General features: G+C 40.5%; 1 protein-coding gene across 6 annotated transcripts in view; it reads right to left on the reverse strand.

Annotated features, from left to right (window-relative positions):
- The window catches only part of bod1l1 (biorientation of chromosomes in cell division 1-like 1), an 85,861-nt gene that overhangs the window by 19,681 nt on the left and 47,127 nt on the right, over positions 1-19,053 (reverse strand). For 4 of the 6 annotated variants that reach the window (XM_072496392.1, XM_072496391.1, XM_072496394.1 and 1 more), the window contains 4 exons: positions 16,760-16,910; positions 15,163-15,253; positions 9,759-14,589; positions 8,610-8,683 (listed from right to left, as the gene is read on the reverse strand). In XM_072496392.1, coding sequence (XP_072352493.1) covers positions 8,610-8,683; positions 9,759-14,589; positions 15,163-15,253; positions 16,760-16,910 — 5,147 coding nt within the window. Of the gene's footprint in view, positions 1-2,248; positions 2,425-8,609; positions 8,684-9,758; positions 14,590-15,162; positions 15,254-16,759; positions 16,911-19,053 lie in introns of all 6 variants that reach the window. The other 2 variants (XR_011940191.1, XR_011940190.1) reach the window with 1 other exon arrangement.

A 19,053-nucleotide genomic window follows, 5' to 3' on the forward strand; every position in this document is an offset into this window, starting at 1 on the left:
GCTATGGGTGAAAATCAAATCATATATTGGTATGGATTAGACTAGAGCTTCAGAAGGATGAAAATTGGAAAAAGATAGACATGAGTACTTGGCAATAACCATGGCTGGAAGAAATCCAAAATATTCATGTGCAATCACACCATGACAAAATGAAAAACACTTTGAGATCTTGTATTTAATGCATCTTACTGAAACAAATTGCATTGTTTCTTACTTTAAATAGCAGAATACTTAACCTACTACAATGCTGATCTAAGACTGAATTTGTTAAGTTTTCTAAATGTGCAACACAATGAGACCAATACTTAAAACATTTGAACAGAAAACCACTTTAAGGTTTATCCAGATCTCTTCGATGACAGTGACAGAACCGCACAAAGCAAATACCTGTGCATCAAAATGAATGAGGCCCAGCAAAACAGGCTCCCTTACTTGTTGGATTACCTGTGCCTGGTTGGTCCTCACAACTATAACAAATGCCATTAAGTAATTTAAAAATAAAAAGGTGACCGCCCCTAATAAAAACAAATATTTTCATTAATAATGGAAAACATTTAATGCTGACACTCCCAACAAAAAGCAATTCACATTGTTTGGCAGTGATCAAGATCTGAATTTCTTTGTGGGGAAGACATTCAGTGTGTTTATGTAGAGGAAGGTAGGTAAAAGTTCCTTTCTAAGCAAAGAACAGCAAGCCACCTCTGTGAGTGAGGGGTTAAACAGGAGGGGTCTGCTGGCATTTGCAAGTGGTAATAGCAGGCGGTAGAGAAATTATTTATTTCCTAACTATCTGGGATTAAGACCGTCTTTCTTAGCTGATTATCAGTTTACTTCAGAAATGCATTAGGTAAACTAATTCAATGACACAATAATGTACACACTTTAACGTAAATAGTCTTTTGGAATGAAAATAACCAGAAAATAAATGTGAGGCATTGAGGTAAAAGCTTCAGGCAAGATAAGGAAAGAGTGGTCAGCACCCAACACAAAAGTTGGGAATTTGGTGGAAAGGGAAATTCAGTACGGATGGTAAGGGAGATGCTGCTTTTTGCTTCCAACGTTTGTAGTGGTTCCTGCAAGCTCAAAGCAGAACATATTTAGAAGTGTTGTCCAGTATTTTAGCGCTTAATGCAAGTTAGTGCACAGAAAAAGAAAACCAATGAATAACCTAGACCGAGATTTGGCAAAGCAAGCTAAACGTCTAGACTGTGGTATGTGGGAGTTTGTGGACAGTTAGACTGCCCAGAGTGAACACATTTGCAGAAGATGTCTTTGCCTCAAATCGCTCCGACTTAAGAGCCATCGAGATGTAATGAGAATTGGAGGAACTCAAACACACAATGGAGGGATAGTAGTATCTGGACAGTTTGCTCCGGAATTTGATCACACCCTGTGGAGAGGTGCAGGTTCAAAAGGGGTTGCTATGGCTGGTGGTTGTAGTGATAGCATGGTTGTGTTGTAATTCACCGATTGACCACTGGGAGTCTCACTAATATGTAAGTGAATGTTAGAGTCAGCTGACCTCAGACTGGTTGGAGGAAGCTGAAGAGGTTGCTTGTGCACGATTTTACTGTTGTCTGGTATATAGTTTATCCACAGTTAATGTTTATAGCTTTAGCTACAAGTGTTCTTGTAATAAATCAAGCCATCCGACAATAACATTACATGGTATTAGGGCTGGATGGTATTAAACACTGAGAAAGCCTGCCACAGAGATTTGAAGATTTTGCAGACTGCAGAACTAACAGTATGGAGTTGTTGAAGCCACCAAAGAATCTCAGCTTTCATTGTAATGTGGACAGCAACTGGCAAGTGTTTAAACAACAATTTAATCTGTTTCTTACTGCAGTAAATTTAGAAGATCAATCAGATTTGCCTACGGTAGCAATGCTCCCAGCAGTGGCAGGGCCCGAAGCAATTGCTGTGTTTAATAAGTTTACATTTGCAAATGAAGAAGATAGTAACAATTTTAACAAAGTAAGTTGAAGATTGGTTGCTAATTGCAGCCCCAGGAGTGAAATTTATGAACGGTGTGTGTTTAGGTCACCTTTCCAGAAGACGAGACACCATAGATCATTTAATCACCGATTTAAAGTTAAAAGCCAAAACCTGCAATTTTTCTGCAGTGGAATCTCCTGTGATTTGGGATCAGATTGTGTTTGGAGTGAATGAAAATAAGCAGAGGGAACGGTTGCTGAGGGAATCGGAGCTGTCTTTGGAACAAACAGTTAAGATTTGTCAGGCTCACAAGTTAGCAGCACAGCGTTCTGAAATGTTTCTCAGTAATGGCGATGTCTTCTTGGAGATGAACACTCCGGTCGCTGTCCTTTTTCCAAAAAGGCGGGAAGCTTCCAAAAAAGGCGTGAAAGTTCCTGCAGCTCCTTGCACACCAACAAACAGGTTAAAGATCAGGACGAAGTATTTCTGTGTAAAAGATGTGGTCAAAGGGACAAATTAAGGCAGTGTCCAGCGTTTGGCAAGTTTTGTTCCAGATGCAAAGAAAAAATAATTTTGCTCAGAACTCTAAGCTCAACCCCAGACCAGTCAGTGCAGTGGAAGACACGATCTCCAGTGATGAAACATCATTGTTTGTTGGGGTAATAACACAGAAGAATAATTTATAAGAGATATCAAAAAATTCTCCAGCACTTAAAAAATGCAAACTGATACTCCATTTAAAATAAATGTGGTTGATGAGTACAAATGACTGCTACCACTTGAAGTGAATGGTACAGTGGTCCAATTGAAGTTAGACACTGGTGCCAAAGCCAATTTAATCAGCATGACTGATCTAAAAATTCAGCTAATTAGAAGAAATCACAAAATATCACTGAGAGATTATAATGGTTCAAGCATTAAATATTATGGTGTTTGTGATCAGAGTTTGGTGGTGAAGAACACAGTTTATTCCATCCTATTCTATATTGTATCCGAGGGCTTGGATTCATTATTAGGTGATCTGTCCTGTGAAGAATTAGGTCTAGTACAGTTGGTATATAGCATCCACAACGGATTGGATCAACACTCCAATGATTTTGAGAACATTATCAGCAAATTCAGCGATGTGTTCACAGGTTTTGGTACACTACCATTCATCTACAAGATACAACTCAAAAAGGAGCTAGACACAAATTAAAAGTAATCAGAAAGATAGAAGAACCTACCGACTGGGTAAACTCCATGGTTTGTGTAAAGAAAAAGAATGGCGACATTCACATATGCATGGATCCCAAAGATCTTAACAAAAATATCAAAAGAAAACATTACCAAATACCAAAGCATGAGGAAATCACATCTGAGGTGGCTGGTGCGTAATTCTTTACAAAACTTGATGCATCTCAGGGTTTCTGGCAACTAAAACTAGAGGAACAATGTACAAAATATTGCACTTTTAATAGGCCATTTGGAGGGTACTGCCTTCGGAGAATGCCGCTGGCATAATTTCGGCATCAGAAATTTTTCACCGTGCCGTGAAGCACATAATCCAAGGCATCGAAGGTATGTGGATAATATCATAGTTTGGGACTCAGCCATAGACGAGCACAATACGAGGTTGCTTAAAGTTCTAACGAGAGTCAGGAGAAATGGGCTGAAGCTCAAGAAGTAAAAGTCCTAATTTGGAGTAACTGAGGTCACATTCCTAGGTGACAAGCTCTCATCGCATGGCATTGAACCTGACAAAGACAAAATCCAAGCAATTTTCAACATGCCAAAACCGTACAAGAAAGCCATCTTAAGAGTGATGGGTATGATCAATTTTATAGGGCAATTTATTCCAAACCTGACAGCAAAAACAACAGATTTGTGATCTCCTGCACAAGACAATGGATTTCACTTGGACTGAGCAACATGAGCAAGAGTGGAAGAAGCTCAAGACTTCACTAACCACGCAAGTTCTCACACTTTTTGACCTGTCTAAGCAGATTAAAGTGTCAACAGACGCGTCTAAAGGGGGTCTGGCAGTACTTCTTCTGCAACCGAGCACGACGATTGGAAACCAGTCACGTATGCATCACGGTCCATGACGACAACAGAGCAGAGGTACGCTCAAATCGAAAAAGAATGCCTGGGTTTAGTTGCAGGCTAGGTGAAATTCCAAGAGTACATCCATGGGCTTCCAACTTTCACAGTTGAGACAGATCATTGTCCTTTGGTTAACATCAAAAAAATCTCAACCAATTGTCTCCACACATTCAGATGATGATGAAGTTACAACGCTATGACTTCAATCTCATCTACATGCCAGGTAAATATTTGTTCTTAGCAGATACATATATGCGGTGATACAAAGTATTAATAGTGAATTTGCTGATAATGTAGATCTGCATGTAAATCTTATTTCCACACTACTACCAGTATCAGATGCAAAACTACGTGGGATCCACGAAGAGACCAGGAATGATCAAACTCTTTAAGAGATGATGAGGAACATCAACTCACACTGGCCCAGAGGTCAATGTATGGAGTTCTACAATATAAGATCTGAACTCAGTATCATTAATGGAATGGTACTTCGTTTGAACACGATTCTCATACCTGATGTACTAAAGATCATAGACTTATTTTCAAACTATCCCGAAATGGCTCTAGTGTCAAGCATAACAGTAAGCAGGGTAATACTGCATACCAAGTCAATTTCTACTAGACACGAAATTCTGCAACTCGCCGTGACAACGGTTCTTGTTTTAGCTGTAAAGAGTGGCAACACGTTGCAGTCACGTATGATTTCAATCATTTCACATCTCGTCCGTTGTACCCTCAAGCCAATGGAAAAGCCGAAAAAGGTGTACATATTGTTAAGCAATTGTTGAAGAAAGCAATGGACAGCCAATCTGATCCATATCTCGCACTATTAAGTTACAGAGCGTCACCATTGTCACATGGTAATTCGCCGGAGTTACTCATGAATAGAAGGTTGCGTCCCACACCTCCAAACTTGGCAAAGGAGGAGAATGCAGTGGTACGGCAGGAAATGCAAAACATTAAAGCGAAACAAAAGCAGTTCTATGACAGAGTGTCCAGAACTTCACCACCTCCGAGTGGTGATGATATTGTGAGAGTAGAAGATTCAGGCAATTGCCTGAGAAAAGCCATTGCACTTGAAGAAGTAGCACCTCGTTCCTACAGTGTACAGACAGAGGACGGGCTGGTTTTAAGAGGAAATCGTCACGCACTCTTGAAAACCAAAGAAGACTCTCACAACAACTTGATGGATGACAAATCTACATCAGAATCAACGCAAGCTGCAGTGTCAGATTGTTCAGCAGTTCCTGAGCATGAGAATGTCAGGAAGAACATTGAATCTACAAGTTCTGAGCAGCAAGGTCAAACTTTGAAAAGATCAACCAGAGTCAGAAGAAAAACTGATCGACTCCAATGCTTGCTGGTGTGTGTATAAAAAAAGTATGTTACATATACTGATTCCCCTTTATCTATCTTTCTCGATACCACCTCAGAATTCTAATAGATTTGTCGGGCATTATTTCTCCGTTTTCGTGGGACACTGGCACCAGCACAAGGGTCGGTAATAGGACCACTGATTTTGATTTATTTCATGTTCTATACTTGGATGGACATGGCACAATTTTAAAATTTGCAATGAAAAAGACTTGACTCTGTTTGAACTGTGAGGAGGATAGTGATATATTTCAAAATAAATAAGACAGGCTGGTCGAATGGGCAGATACTTGGGAGATGAGATGTAATGCAGAAGCATGACGCCATACATTTTCGTAGGAAAAATGAGACAATATAAAATAAAGGGTACATTTCCAAAGGAACAGAGACCTGGGGGTATATGCACACAAATCGTTGATGGTGGCAGGGAATGGTGAAAAGTCAAACGGAGGGCGGTACGGTGGTGCAGTGGTTAGCACTGCTGCCTCACAGCACCGAGGACCCGGGTTCGATCCCAGCCCCGGGTCACTATCCGTGTAGAGTTTGCACATTTCTCCCCCATGTCTACGTGGGTCTCACCCCCACAATCCAAAGATGTGCAGGATAGGTGAATTGGCCATGCTAAATTGCCCCTTAACTGGAAAAATCAACAAAAAAAATGGAATATTGGGCTTTATAAACAGCGATATAAGGAAGTTGTGATGAACTTTCTAAACCACTGGTTCAGTCTCAAATGCAATATTTAGTCCAATCCTAAGAAGCACTCCATAGGAAAGTTGCAGAAAGAGTGACTTCAGTTATGTAGATAGATTGGAGAAGCTGGGATTATTCTTTTAAAAAAAATAAATTTAGAGTACCCAATTATTTTTTCCAATTAAGGGGAAATTTAGCGCGGCCAATCCACCTATCCGGCATATCTTTCGGTTGTGGGGGTGAAACCCACGCAGACACGGGGAGAATGAGCAAACTCCAGACGGATATTGACTCAGAGCCGGGATTCAAACCTGGGTCCTCGGCGCCGCAGGCAGCAATGCTAACCACTGAGCCACCGTGCTGCCCAAGTTGGGATTATTCTGGACAGGGAAGAGAGGGTCGAGAAAAGATTTGGTGGAGGTGTTCAAAATCATGAAAGGTCATATAGAACAGATAGTGAAATTGTTCTTCATGGCAGAAGGGTAGAGGGGTTGAGAACCAGCGAACATAAATTTAATATAAATGGCAATAGGTACAATCGTACATGAAGAAAAACCTGTATATGGCAAGTGATTATGATTCGAAACACACTACCAGAGAGGCTGATGAAGGCAGATTAAATTGTGGCTTTCAAAGGGAATTAGATAAGCTGTTTAAGAAAAAAGATTGAAGAGCTATGGGGAAAGATCAGAGGAGTGTGACCAGCTAGATTACTCTGGCAGAGATCTGGCATATACACAATGGGCTGAATGGCCTCTTTCTGTGCTGTGCATCTTTTCACAAGGCGAATTTGGGTTGTGCATTCACCACTGAGAGCTTGTTTTCTACTGATAGAAATCATTTGGCCATGAAGGACAGCCTTTAAATTTATCAATATCAAATCAAATGAACATGGCAATCGTAGAGAAAAAATGCTTCGGAACATGCAAGTAAAAGAAAGTATTCCCTAGAAAATAGCAAAATAAAGTCCAAAGATGTGCAGATCAGGTGGACTGGCCATACTATAATTGCCTCTTCATTAGGTGGGGTTACAGGGATAAGGCAGGAGAGTGGGAATGGTTGGGTGCTCTTTCAGAGGCTTGTTGCAGAGCCGATGGGCCGAATGGCCGCACTGTAGGGATTCTATTTTAGAGAACATGATTCTCGATTATATCTTGAATTTACACGTTAGTCAGCCCCCTGTTGGGAGCACTGTGCGCAGCTTTGGGGCCTCCATAATCGGAAGTTAAATAGCAATGGAAAAGACTATTTCACAGGTTAATCCATGAATTAAAGGCCATATTGCACAAACCTGTTAATTCAAAGTCAGTTTAAAAAAAAAAAATCTAAATCTTTTCAAAATCCAAACATCGATTACACTATACAAGCTGCACAATGCAAAAGTTCGACGTTGCAATTTTCTCAGAGATGCTTCCCGCCACTTCTTCAGCAAGCACACAATTTGATGAATTCCGGAAAGTAACAGAAAGGTTGATGGTTAATCAAGGTCATAAAGGTTGCTATACTGTCCTAAAACTCAACTGGTTCTTTAATATACTTCTCAGAACCTGACAGGACCATGATTCAGTAGTCACTCAAAGGATTCAAATTAGAAATGAGCAATAAATGCAGAATTTTCAGAATTACCCATGCCATGAACAATAATAAAAATTGGAACCATTCCTGTGATGGAGGTTGGAGGATGGAGGAACCATTGCCTGCTCATCCAATTCACTTTGGCTTGAGCCTCTTCTTCAATCTCATGAGCAGCAAACACCACTTCCCCCACATATCAACAGTTGTTGGGTCAACAATTCCTCAACAACACTGAGAATGATCTCACACTTCATGTCTATCAACATTTGCAAGGGAACTTGCACTCAGAAGTTTCAGAATTGGCTGCCTGTACTCATGCAGAATCCATGACAGCAAGAGAGAGCTGGTGACTTGAAGTTACAGTGGTGAAAGCCATTTTCAGAGGTCTGCTTTTAGATGCAGGCACTTCATGTAAACTCCAGTTGTTCACTATCTATGTGACTTTTTGTCTTGAGATATCAGTCAGTTGCTGAGGCTTCCTGTGGAAATATTTTTTTACTGTCCCAAGTGTCAAAATCTTTGGTGAATTCATTCATCTTTTCCTGCAGAGTGAGGATGGATATTTCAAAGATGTTAGCTACCCAGCCCTGCTTGAATCAGTTTGAATTAAACGATCAAAAATGAAGCAGCTCGGAATCAAAAGTAAACTGTAGTTATAAAGTCTTGAAAAATGATTCATCCTCCCACAGGGACAAAGAGGTGATTAATACAGATTTTCAAAACCATGGAAAGTCTTAAAAGGGCAGTGAAAGATTGCTTTCACAAACGGCCTTTTACTGACTATCTGCAATGCTGTTAGGCAAGCAGAATACATGCCAGGTACGGTGTCAAAGGCAGATAGAGAAGAACATGGAAGAGAGAGCACATTTGAGTTACCCTTGATATTTGAACTATTTGGCATTTTATTTTCCACCAACATGTATCCTTGCTATAAAGCTACTTACCGCAGCTTCATCTTTCCACTCACAACTGGCACTTGTGATTATTTCTGATACAACATCTTGCTGAACTGGCAACTCTACATGAATGGGTAAAGAAATTTAGTAAGGAAAACTCTTTGTAAGATTGTGTTATTAGTTCTATCATTGGCATAAATCCATACAAAGCAAGCTACCTGTACGAACACTGCAAAGAAAATGTCCCACCCTTGTGCACTCTTATCCAGTTCCTTTCATATACATTTAATCAACATGAAAGATGTTTGGTCAAAATGGTATAAGTACATGTATACATTTCAGTGCGGTCAACAGCTTCAGGGGCATAATGAAGACAAAGCAACCCACTTAATGGGCACCCCATCCAACTTAAACATGCACTCTCTCCACCACCGACACACAGCAGTGTGTACTATATATACGTTGCACAACAACTCACCAAGCATCCTTCGACAGCACCTTCCAAACCCATGACCTCTACCACTTAGAAGGACAAGTGCAGCAGGCACATGAGAACACCACCACATGCAATTCCTCTCCAAGCCACACACCATTTTGACTTGTCACAACATTGCCACTCCATCGATGTTGCGGGATCAAAATCCTGCAATTCTCTCCCTAACAGCATTGTGGGTGTGCCTACACCAGATGGACCAGTGATTCAAGAAGGTGGCTCACCACCATCTTTTAAAGGGCATTTAGGGATGAGGAGCAAATGCTTGCCAGTGATACCTAACATCTTTTGAACAAATAAAAAAATGATAAACTAATGGTGAAGTCGAAGCAGCATATAGCATACATATAGCTTCTGACTCACTCAGCTATTCACTACTTTGAAATATATACGGTGGACATCATGTTTCCCCAACCATCGTGTTTTTAGTTCTTTTTAATGGCAACCTGTAGGTTCGATATGACAGGGAATAGGGAAATAACACAATTTTCTATTTGAACAAGACACTGTACTGATAAAGCCAAAAGAACTGTTTGAAAGCTTGTCCTCAATAACACAGGATGGGAGAGAAAATCAAGTGGCTCTGAAAAGGTAACAACACCCAAAAACTCTGAAGCTATACTCCACAGCAAATCCCAACGCTGGGTGGTAATATCCGAATGATATTCTCAAATTTTTAATAAACTCTGTGATCATTTTCTTACCTTGCATCGCCACTTTTGAGGGGTCACATTTTGCATCCGGTTCTTCAGCTTGTTGTTCATTACATAAATCCTCTTTAATGTTTTCTGAAACTTGAGCTTCGTCCTTTCCAGAACCTTCTCCAGAAGGTTCAACTGTATCTTGGCCAACAGAGTGTGCCTCATAGCTAAAGTTTTCATCAAGTGTTGGAGTAGCTGGTGAAGAAGGATCATAATGAACAAACTGAGCTATACTTGAAATTGGACGTTGAAGACCTGGATCATCCAATGTTGGGGTGTCAGGAGAAATGGCCTCATAAGTAGAAAGTAACGATCTACGTTGTTCCACATTTAGTGGAATATTTAACTCATTTGGCCTTGCTGCTTGGTCATGAGCTGATTCCTCAGTTTGCTCTTTGTCCAACACAGCTACTGTGCAATCACCAGTTTTGCTCTGTGCAGCTCCATGCTCTTTTTCACCCTTAGGTATGTTGCTCACATGCCTGCCCTCACTCCCTTCACTTTCAAAGGTTTCATTTCTCCCCTCTAATTTGTCTTCACTTTTCAGAATCTTTTCTGTTTCCATATTTAAGTTTCCTGTGCAATCCTGTGCAATTTCTTTTGAATCCAGTGTGCTTTCTTCTGATTTTATCTGGGAACTTGCCATATCAATTCCCTTTTCAGCATTAGTCTGATCAACTTGTATTTCTTCCTTTGACTTGGAGTGAAAGCTTTCAGATTCTTTCTCACTATCATTTGTTTTGTCAATATCTTCCATGGGCCATTCCTTTAATTTTGATTCAGAATTTTCAGAATCGTTTTTCTTCTCATTCTCGGTTTCATTAGTTTTAATATTTTCTTGCAGGTGAGCTTCAGATTCTGGCTGACCATTCTCAGGTACATTTCCCTTTTCTGTTCCATTGTCTCTAGCAGTTTCCGCACTTCCACAGTTTGACGCTGCATTTTCCAAATTACTCCTCTCACTGGTCTGAACATCTCGATAATCTACTGATATTGTTTTGGACAGAGAATTTTGAGAGTCAATTTCTTCATCGCTAGGTTTTTCATTGTCTTGATTATTTTGCACTGTTTCCGTTGACCTTGATTGAATATCTTCAAAATTATCTTTCTTTTCTGCACCTTTCTCACTGCTTTGTCCTTTCTCTTTGGACTCTTCTTGCAAATTTCCTAAATATTCTTTGGACTTAGACCGAATACTTTCAAAATACTTTATCTTTTCCTCTTCAATTTCAGAGTTTTGAATGTTTTCCTGGTCTTTTTCGTTCGATTTTGATTGAGATCTTTCAGAGTATTCCCTGGATTTTAAACACTGGATGTTTTCTGAATTACATTTCCTGTCATTCTCTGTCATTTGAATATCGCCCGGCAAATTTTCTTTGTATTTTGATCGAGAGCTTTCAGACTGTTCTGTAGATTTTAATCTTGAAGGCTCAAAGTCTTCCTGGGATATTGTCAGAGTATTTTCAAAATCATGCATTTTCTCTATTTTCTTATCAACTTTATCTTCCTGTAAGTCTCCCTTGGACCTCAATCCTGAATTTTCAAAATGAATGTTTTTAGAATCGTGACTCTTTTCGTTTCCTTTCGCATTGTCTTGAACACCATCCTGCATGTTCTCCTTGAATATAGATTGTGAGCTTTCCGAATGATCCTTAAGTTCTGACGCAGTGTTTTCAGAATCACATGTCTCTTCCATTTCCCTTTCATTGTTTTGGACAATTTGAAACACTTTGTCACTGGATTTCGAGCAGGTGTTTTCAGACTCATGCCTCATTTGAATGCTCTGACAGTGAAGCTCGCCCTGATATTTTTCACTGGATTGAGATTGCATGTTTTCTGAGAATTCCTTGTATTTCAACCCAGCATTTCCAGAATCATGCCCCTTTTCCATTCCTTTCTGATTACATTCATTAGCTTCCTTGGGCTTAGACCGTGAGCTTTCACGACTGTCCTTGGATTTTGACCGCAGGTTTTCACCACCATCCTTGGATTTTGACTGTGTACTTTCGTCACTGTCCTTGGATTTTGATCGTGATCTTTCACTACTCACCTTGGATTTTGACCGCGTGCTTTCGTCACTGTCCTTGGATTTTGACCGTGAGCTTTCGTCACTGTCCTTGGATTTTGACCGTGAGCTTTCACTACTGTCCCTGGATTTTGACCGTGAGCTTTCGTCACTGACCTTGGATTTTGACCGTGAGCTTTCACTACTGTCCTTGGATTTTGACCGTGAGCTTTCGTCACTGACCTTGGATTTTGACCGTGAGCTTTCACTACTGTCCTTGGATTTTGACCGTGAGCTTTCACTACTGTCCTTGGATTTTGACCGTGAGCTTTCGTCACTGTCCTTGGATTTTGACCGTGAGCTTTCACTACTGTCCCTGGATTTTGACCGTGAGCTTTCGTCACTGACCTTGGATTTTGACCGCGAGCTTTCACTACTGTCCTTGGATTTTGACCGTAAGCTTTCGTCACTGTCCTTGGATTTTGACCGATGGCTTTCAACACTGTCCCTGGATTTTGACTGCAAGCTTTCACCAATGTCCTTTGATTTAGACCGTGAGCTTTCGCTGACATCCTTGGATTGTGACCGAGATCTTTCACCACCATCCTTGGATTGTGACCGTGAGCTTTCACCGGCACCCTTGGATTTTGAGCACAGGTTTTCACCACTGTCCTTGGATTTAGACTGTGAGCTTTCAGGTCTGTCCTTAGATTGTGACCTGGAGCTTTCACCACCGTCCTTGGATTTTGACCGTGAGCTTTCACCACTGTCCTTGGACTTAGATCGTGAGCTTTCACCACTGTCCTTGGATTTTGACCGTGAGCTTTCACCACTGTCCTTGGATTTTGATCGTGAGCTTTCACCACTGTCCTTGGACTTAGACCGTGAACTTTCGCCGCCCTTGGATTTTGACTGCGAGTTTTCACCGTCATCTTTGGATTGTGACCGGGAGCTTTCACCGCCATCCTTAGATTTAGGCCGTGAGCTTTCACCACCGTCCTTGGATTTTGACCGGGAGCTTTCACCGCTATCCTTGGATTTTGACCGCAATATTTCACCATTATCCTTGGATTTTGACCTTGAGCTTTCACCCCCGTCCTTGGATTTTGACCGTGAGCTTTCACCGCTCTCCTTGGATTTTGACCGCAAGCTTTCACCTCCGTCCTTGGATTTTGACCGTGAGCTTTCACTGCTGTCCTTGTATTTTGACCGTGAGCGTTCAACACCATCCTTGGATTGGGACCGCGAGCTTTCACCATTGTCCTTGGATTTTGACCGTGAGCTTTCAGTGCCTTCCGTGGGTTGTGACCGTGAGCTTTCACCACTGTCCTTGGATTTTGACCGTGAGCTTTCACTGCTGTCCTTAGATTGTGACCGGGAGCTTTCACCACTGTCCTTGGATTTTGACCGCGAGCTATCACCATGGTCTTTGCATTGTGAACGTGAAGTTTCACCGCTGTCCTTGAATTTCAACCGCGAGCTATCACCAAGATCCTTGCATTGTGACCGGGAGCTTTCACCACTGTCCTTGAATTTTGACCGCGAGCTGTCACCATGTTCCTTGGATTGTGACCGGGAGCGTTCTCCAATTTCCTTAGATTTTGATCGAGCTATTTCAGAATCGTGCCTCTTTTCTATTCTCTTCTCATTGCGTTTATCTTCCTGCAATTCCTCCTTCGACCTCGACCGTGAATTTTCAAAACATTTTCTTTTCTCTTTACTTCTAACATCTTCCTGTAAGCTTTCCCTTGATTTGGACCTTGAGCTTTCAGATTCATTTTGAATCTCTTTCACTTTCTCATGACTTTTTACATCTTCCTGCATTTTCTCCTTGGATTTTGACCAAGAGCTTCCAGAATCACCCTTTCTCTCTTTGCCTTTCTCATGGCCTTTCAAAGTTTCCTGCAAGCTTTCCTTGAATCTTGACCGAGATCGATCGCACTCATTCCTCTTTTCCTTGGCTTTATCATCTTGCTCAGTTTCTTTAGGTTTTGTTCGACTATGCTCAACTTCATTTTTCATCTCCTTGCTTCTCTCACGGCCTTTAGCATCTTCATGTGTATTTTCCTTGAATTTAGGCCGAAAGTTTTCAGAATCATTCAGTTTCTCTTTCCCCTTTTCACTAGCCTTTTGATCTTCTTGCGAGTTTTCCTTGAATTTTGGTCGAGTGCTTTCTGCTTCATTTCTCTTCTCTTTGTTTTTCTCGTGGCCTTTTGCATCTTCTTGTATATTGTCCCTGGATTTTGACAAGGAGCTTTCAGCATCATATATTTTTTCTTTCCCTTTTTCATCACATTTTTCTTCCTTTATTTTTGAGTTCTCTCCAGATTTGACATCTTGGTTCTGTTCTATTAAAGATGGATCGGAAGAATTTGAAGAAACCAGAGTTTTGTTATCGCTCTTTGCAATAACATAAAGGCAATTGGACATGGCTTTCTCCTCTGAAGGATCTCTCAGCTTCTGATCAGCATCTATATGAAAAGTGTCTGTCCTTAAGCCACTTTTAGACATCACCACCTCCTCATCACTTTCTTTTATATGCTTGACTTCATCTTCCTGCTTAGATAATTCCTTACTATTAATATTTCCTTCTATTTCAAAATCATTAAGTGCAGTCACTTCCAATGCTTTCATAACTAACTCTTGAGAGAAGGAATTGCTTCTTAGCTGCTTTCGACAAGGCTCATGGTCCATTTTCAATTCATTTCTGCTCTCATCATTTGATTGAATAGACTCTGAAAGTCTCTGAACAGGATTTGATGGCAGATCTGTGGGCACAGTATTCTTGGAATCTTTTGAAGCAAAGAAAGCAACAACCATTTCTTTGTTCTGTAAAAGAAATAAGGTTTAATTTTAGTAGTTAAATGATAAGAAATAAAGTAGTTTCAAATCAATCAACTCAGTTCTGTGGAACAGAAATACTTGCCCATCTTTTACAGTATGATAAAAGATAAGCACTCAACTGGAAAAACTACTCGTTTTAATGATCAAGCACAATAATACTACAGAAAAACTTTTATGCTACACAACGGCTTATTTTGGTTGAGTAACACTCTACAAATTACATACGAGACAAAAAGAGTATTTTCAAGTGATATCTTTGGAAGAGCTACTAAAATTAGGATTCAAATAAATATTTATCAGTTTATGGAGTGAGATGTATCCCATTTTGAGGACCAGGTTAATATTTTATCCTTGATCAAATATCAAATTCGACATTAAATGAAATCACTTTTCCTTCAATTTTTGTATAAGTACGAGATATATTCTTGACAAAAGAAATGCATTTTAAATTTGAATTCAAACTGGTATTTCATAATTGCTACTTGCACATTAGGGAAGAACTGGCTATTTCATTTATGCTACTGTAAAATGTGCAAATTCGAGAAACCTATTATCTACCTCGGTTTTAATCTGCATCTCGTCAAATTCTTCTGGTTGTTCACGCTTTCTTTTTCGATCTTCATGCAAAGCAAGTTCCTGTGATAGATTTCTGAAAATTATGGATAACAATTTAAGAATAATGTAAACATGAAATATCTCCCCAGTACATGTAGAATTTGCATTAATCTGCTCATTTTCCCACATTATATTGACAAAGAAATGATCCAAAAACAGGGCACATTGTCAGAGCACAAGGAGTGTGGTGGGACACGTGTTCACATCGACAATTCCCAACTCCACTGAGTAGTCCATGTTAAATTACACTAATGTGGAAGATTTGTTGCAGGCTACTTCAAACAGCTGGCAGTCAGCCCAAGAACAAAATATGGACTTGGCTATTCTTTCGCAACTGCAGTTGGTCCATTGCCTTGGGACTCAACAAAAAAAATGGTGTTAAAACAGATTACATGCATCTTTACCAAAAGAACAATACACTCAGATTATCTTTTCAGCATAAGATGTTATGTGGCTAAAGGAGACTTGAGATAGGTGAATTGCGGTGAAAACAACATGCACAACCAGGTCTGTTTTGTCATTTTATGTTTAAAAAATACAAATCTAAATGGTTAATGCCATAAAACAACTAAAAGAGCCTGATCAACATTTGCCAATGACAGTACACTAGAAAATTAGAAATCAAATAAAAGGCAAAAAATTAATGTTGGACATCCAAAGCAAAACAAAAAACACAGAGCAATTCAACCAGCATCTGTGGAAAGATCCAATAGGGTTACATTTTGTGTGTCGATGTTTACTTGAGCATCAGGAAGTTCCAATATCAATGTTCACAGAATCCCGAAAGTGCAGATGCCCATTGAGCCCATCTAGTCTGCACCAGCCCTCTGAAAGAGCACCCTACCAAGCCCACTCCCCCACTCAACCTACACATATTTGGACACCAAGGGACAATTTAGCATTGCCAATCCACCTAACCTACACATCTTTGGACTGTGGAGGAAACCAGGGCACCCAGAGGAAACGCATGCACACACGGGGAGGATGTGCAGACTGCATACAGACAGTCACCCAAGGCCAGAATTGAACCCGGGTCCCTGGTGCAGTGAGGCAGCAGCACTAACCATTGTGCCTTCCCAAATATATACAGATGTAAATAATAACATTACAGTAGTACCAAGTTATTTGTTCAAATGATCTTCAAAGTAAAAGTGAAATCTTTTCAATTTTACATCTGCCCTCGTCACCTTGTCCCCTTTTTTTGCTCAATTTGATCTCTTTTTACTGTTTTACCTTTAAATTGATTTTAATTGTTTAAAAATACTATACAACTTTCTTGGTGCCTCCAATACCCCACCCATTCCAGCAGTCTTGACTTATATATTTAAAACTTAACTTCTGATCTGTTTCAATTCTGATTCAAAGACAGTTAATTAAAGAGGGGCAGTGGCATTTGAAATAATTATTGGGATAACCTTTGTCAAGTATATGCTTTTTGCCAACTAACATAGCCTAAGCACATGATGAGCCATTTTTTTGTTACGCCAGCAAATATAGTTTACCGAAATCAGTTCTCCCAGTGTTCTAGCAATTATGATACCTTAAATCTCCTTTTCTTTTTCTTCTTAATGCCACTTTTTTCTCCAAGACTTTTTGTTCTTTCAAGGTGGCTTTGTTTACTTTTGGAATTAGGGCTGCTGGTTGTTGCATCTGCCTTGAGTCCATTTCAACATCTGAATTACTGGTAACACCTGGAATAAAAATTTAGAGAGCATAAAAGTGCTTAAAATTTAAGCTTGAGGCACTTTAAAGAGATGAGCCTCAAAAATTAAACATTTTATATAGGCACATAGGAAATAGGAGCAGGCCATTTGGCAATCAGCTGTGCTCTGCCATTCAATTGGATCATGGCTGATCTTCTACCACACCATCACTTTCCCCACACTATCATCATATCGATGACGTCTTTACTATCGATCTGGCTGGAACATATTCAATGACTAAACCTCCACAGTCCTCTGGGGTAAAGAATTCCAAAGATTTACCATCCTCTGAAGAAACTTCTCCTCATCTCAGTCAGAAATAGCTTAACTCTTATTCTGAGACTGTCCCTGGTTGTAAACCCCCCAAGCCATGGGAAACATACCTCCATTGACCCTGTCGATACCTGTAAGGATGGTTTGTTTTAATGAGATCACCTCTCATTCTTCTAAACCCTGGAGGTCATTGGCCCAGACTCCTCAATCTCTCCTCATAGAACAATTCCGCCATCCCAGGAATCAGTCTGGTAAACTTTCTTTGCACTCCCTCTGTATATATCCTTCCTTAGGTAAGGAAATCAAAATTGTACACAATACTGTACACGCACCAAGGCTCTATACACTTGCAGCAAGATGTCTTTACTCTTGTACTCAAATCCTTTTGCAATAAAGGCCAAATACATTTTGCCTTTCTAATTGCTTGATGCACCTGCATGCTAGCTTTTAGCGAATCATGAACAAGGCCACCCAGATTCCTTTGGACACCTTCTTGGCATTTAAAATTGCACCGCATTTATGATTTTGCCCCCAAAGTGGCTAACTTCACATTTTCCCAGATTGCCCCATAACCTATGATCTCTGGGCGGGTGGGGGCTAAATTGCATTTTTGGGGGGGGGGGTGCTGCTGCTGGGGTGGGCCTCCTCAAAGGTCCCCATGTAGGGATGGATTGCCTGCCAATTGCATGGGAAGTTCAAACTTCCATTGGGCAGTTACCTTACACCAGGAACCATTTGATACTCAGCAAACTTCGGATGGTTCCGACTACCTTACAGGAAAAGTAAGAATAATTAAAACCACTTCTAACTCCTGGGTAACTATTGCACTGACCCTCTCTGCCCCCTACTGGATCTCTGACTATAGCCCCCCACTGGACTGCTTGGTTAACACCCCAACCCCACATCTCACCAACTACTTGCATTGGACCCCTCAACTACAATTCCCCACCCCCATCTGGAAGCATTATCTTTTTCAGCTTGTGCTACTGAGGCCCTCAATTTGGTAGCATTATTCAATGCATGTTGCATCATTTACATATGGAAATAGTTGTGATTCCAGGCAGGATGGTATTTTTCTACTCATGTTGTTGGTAGCTGCAATAATACAATTATGTCCAAAGAAGGAAAGGGGAGCTGAGGATAAGAAAGGAAGAACATAAGATTTAACAGCAAGTTGCTTAAGGTGTTCCTGGCATTTCAAGAACATTAGTATCAGGTCTCAAAAATTCACTTGAATGTCAGACATCAATGAATTGTCACCTTAGCCTGCAGTCAGGATGGATAATCTAACTCAATTAAGAACATAGGAACAGGGGTAGGTCATTCAGCCCCTTGAGCCTGTCCCACCATTTAGTGAGATCATGGTTGATCTGTGGCCTAAGTCCATCTACCTCCCTTGGGCCCATATCACTTAATATCTTTGCTCAACAAAAATGTATCTATCTCAGATTTAAAATGAACAACTATTCTAGCTTCAACTGCTGTTTGTGGGAGAGAGTTCCAAACCTCTACCACGGTTTGAGTGAAGAAGTTCTTCCTAAAATTTCTGTAAACCTACATTACACTCTCTCGAAGGCCAATATATCCTTCCTAAGGTGCGTCCAGAACTGCTCACAGTACTCCCAAGTGGGGTCTAACCAGGGTTTTGTAAAGCTGCAGCACAACCTGTGTCTTTACATTCTAATCCTCCACATATAACAGCTAGCATTCCATTAGCCTTTTTGATTATCTTCTGCACCTGAACCCCCAAGTCTCTTTGGACATCCTCTTCCCGTTTAGAAAGTACCCTGCTCTATCCTTTTGGTCCAAAATGCTTACATTCAATTCCATCTACCACAATTTCACCCATTTGCATAAT

The sequence above is a fragment of the Scyliorhinus torazame genome, chromosome 3, assembly GCF_047496885.1.
Source record: "Scyliorhinus torazame isolate Kashiwa2021f chromosome 3, sScyTor2.1, whole genome shotgun sequence".
Taxonomy (NCBI): domain Eukaryota; kingdom Metazoa; phylum Chordata; class Chondrichthyes; order Carcharhiniformes; family Scyliorhinidae; genus Scyliorhinus; species Scyliorhinus torazame.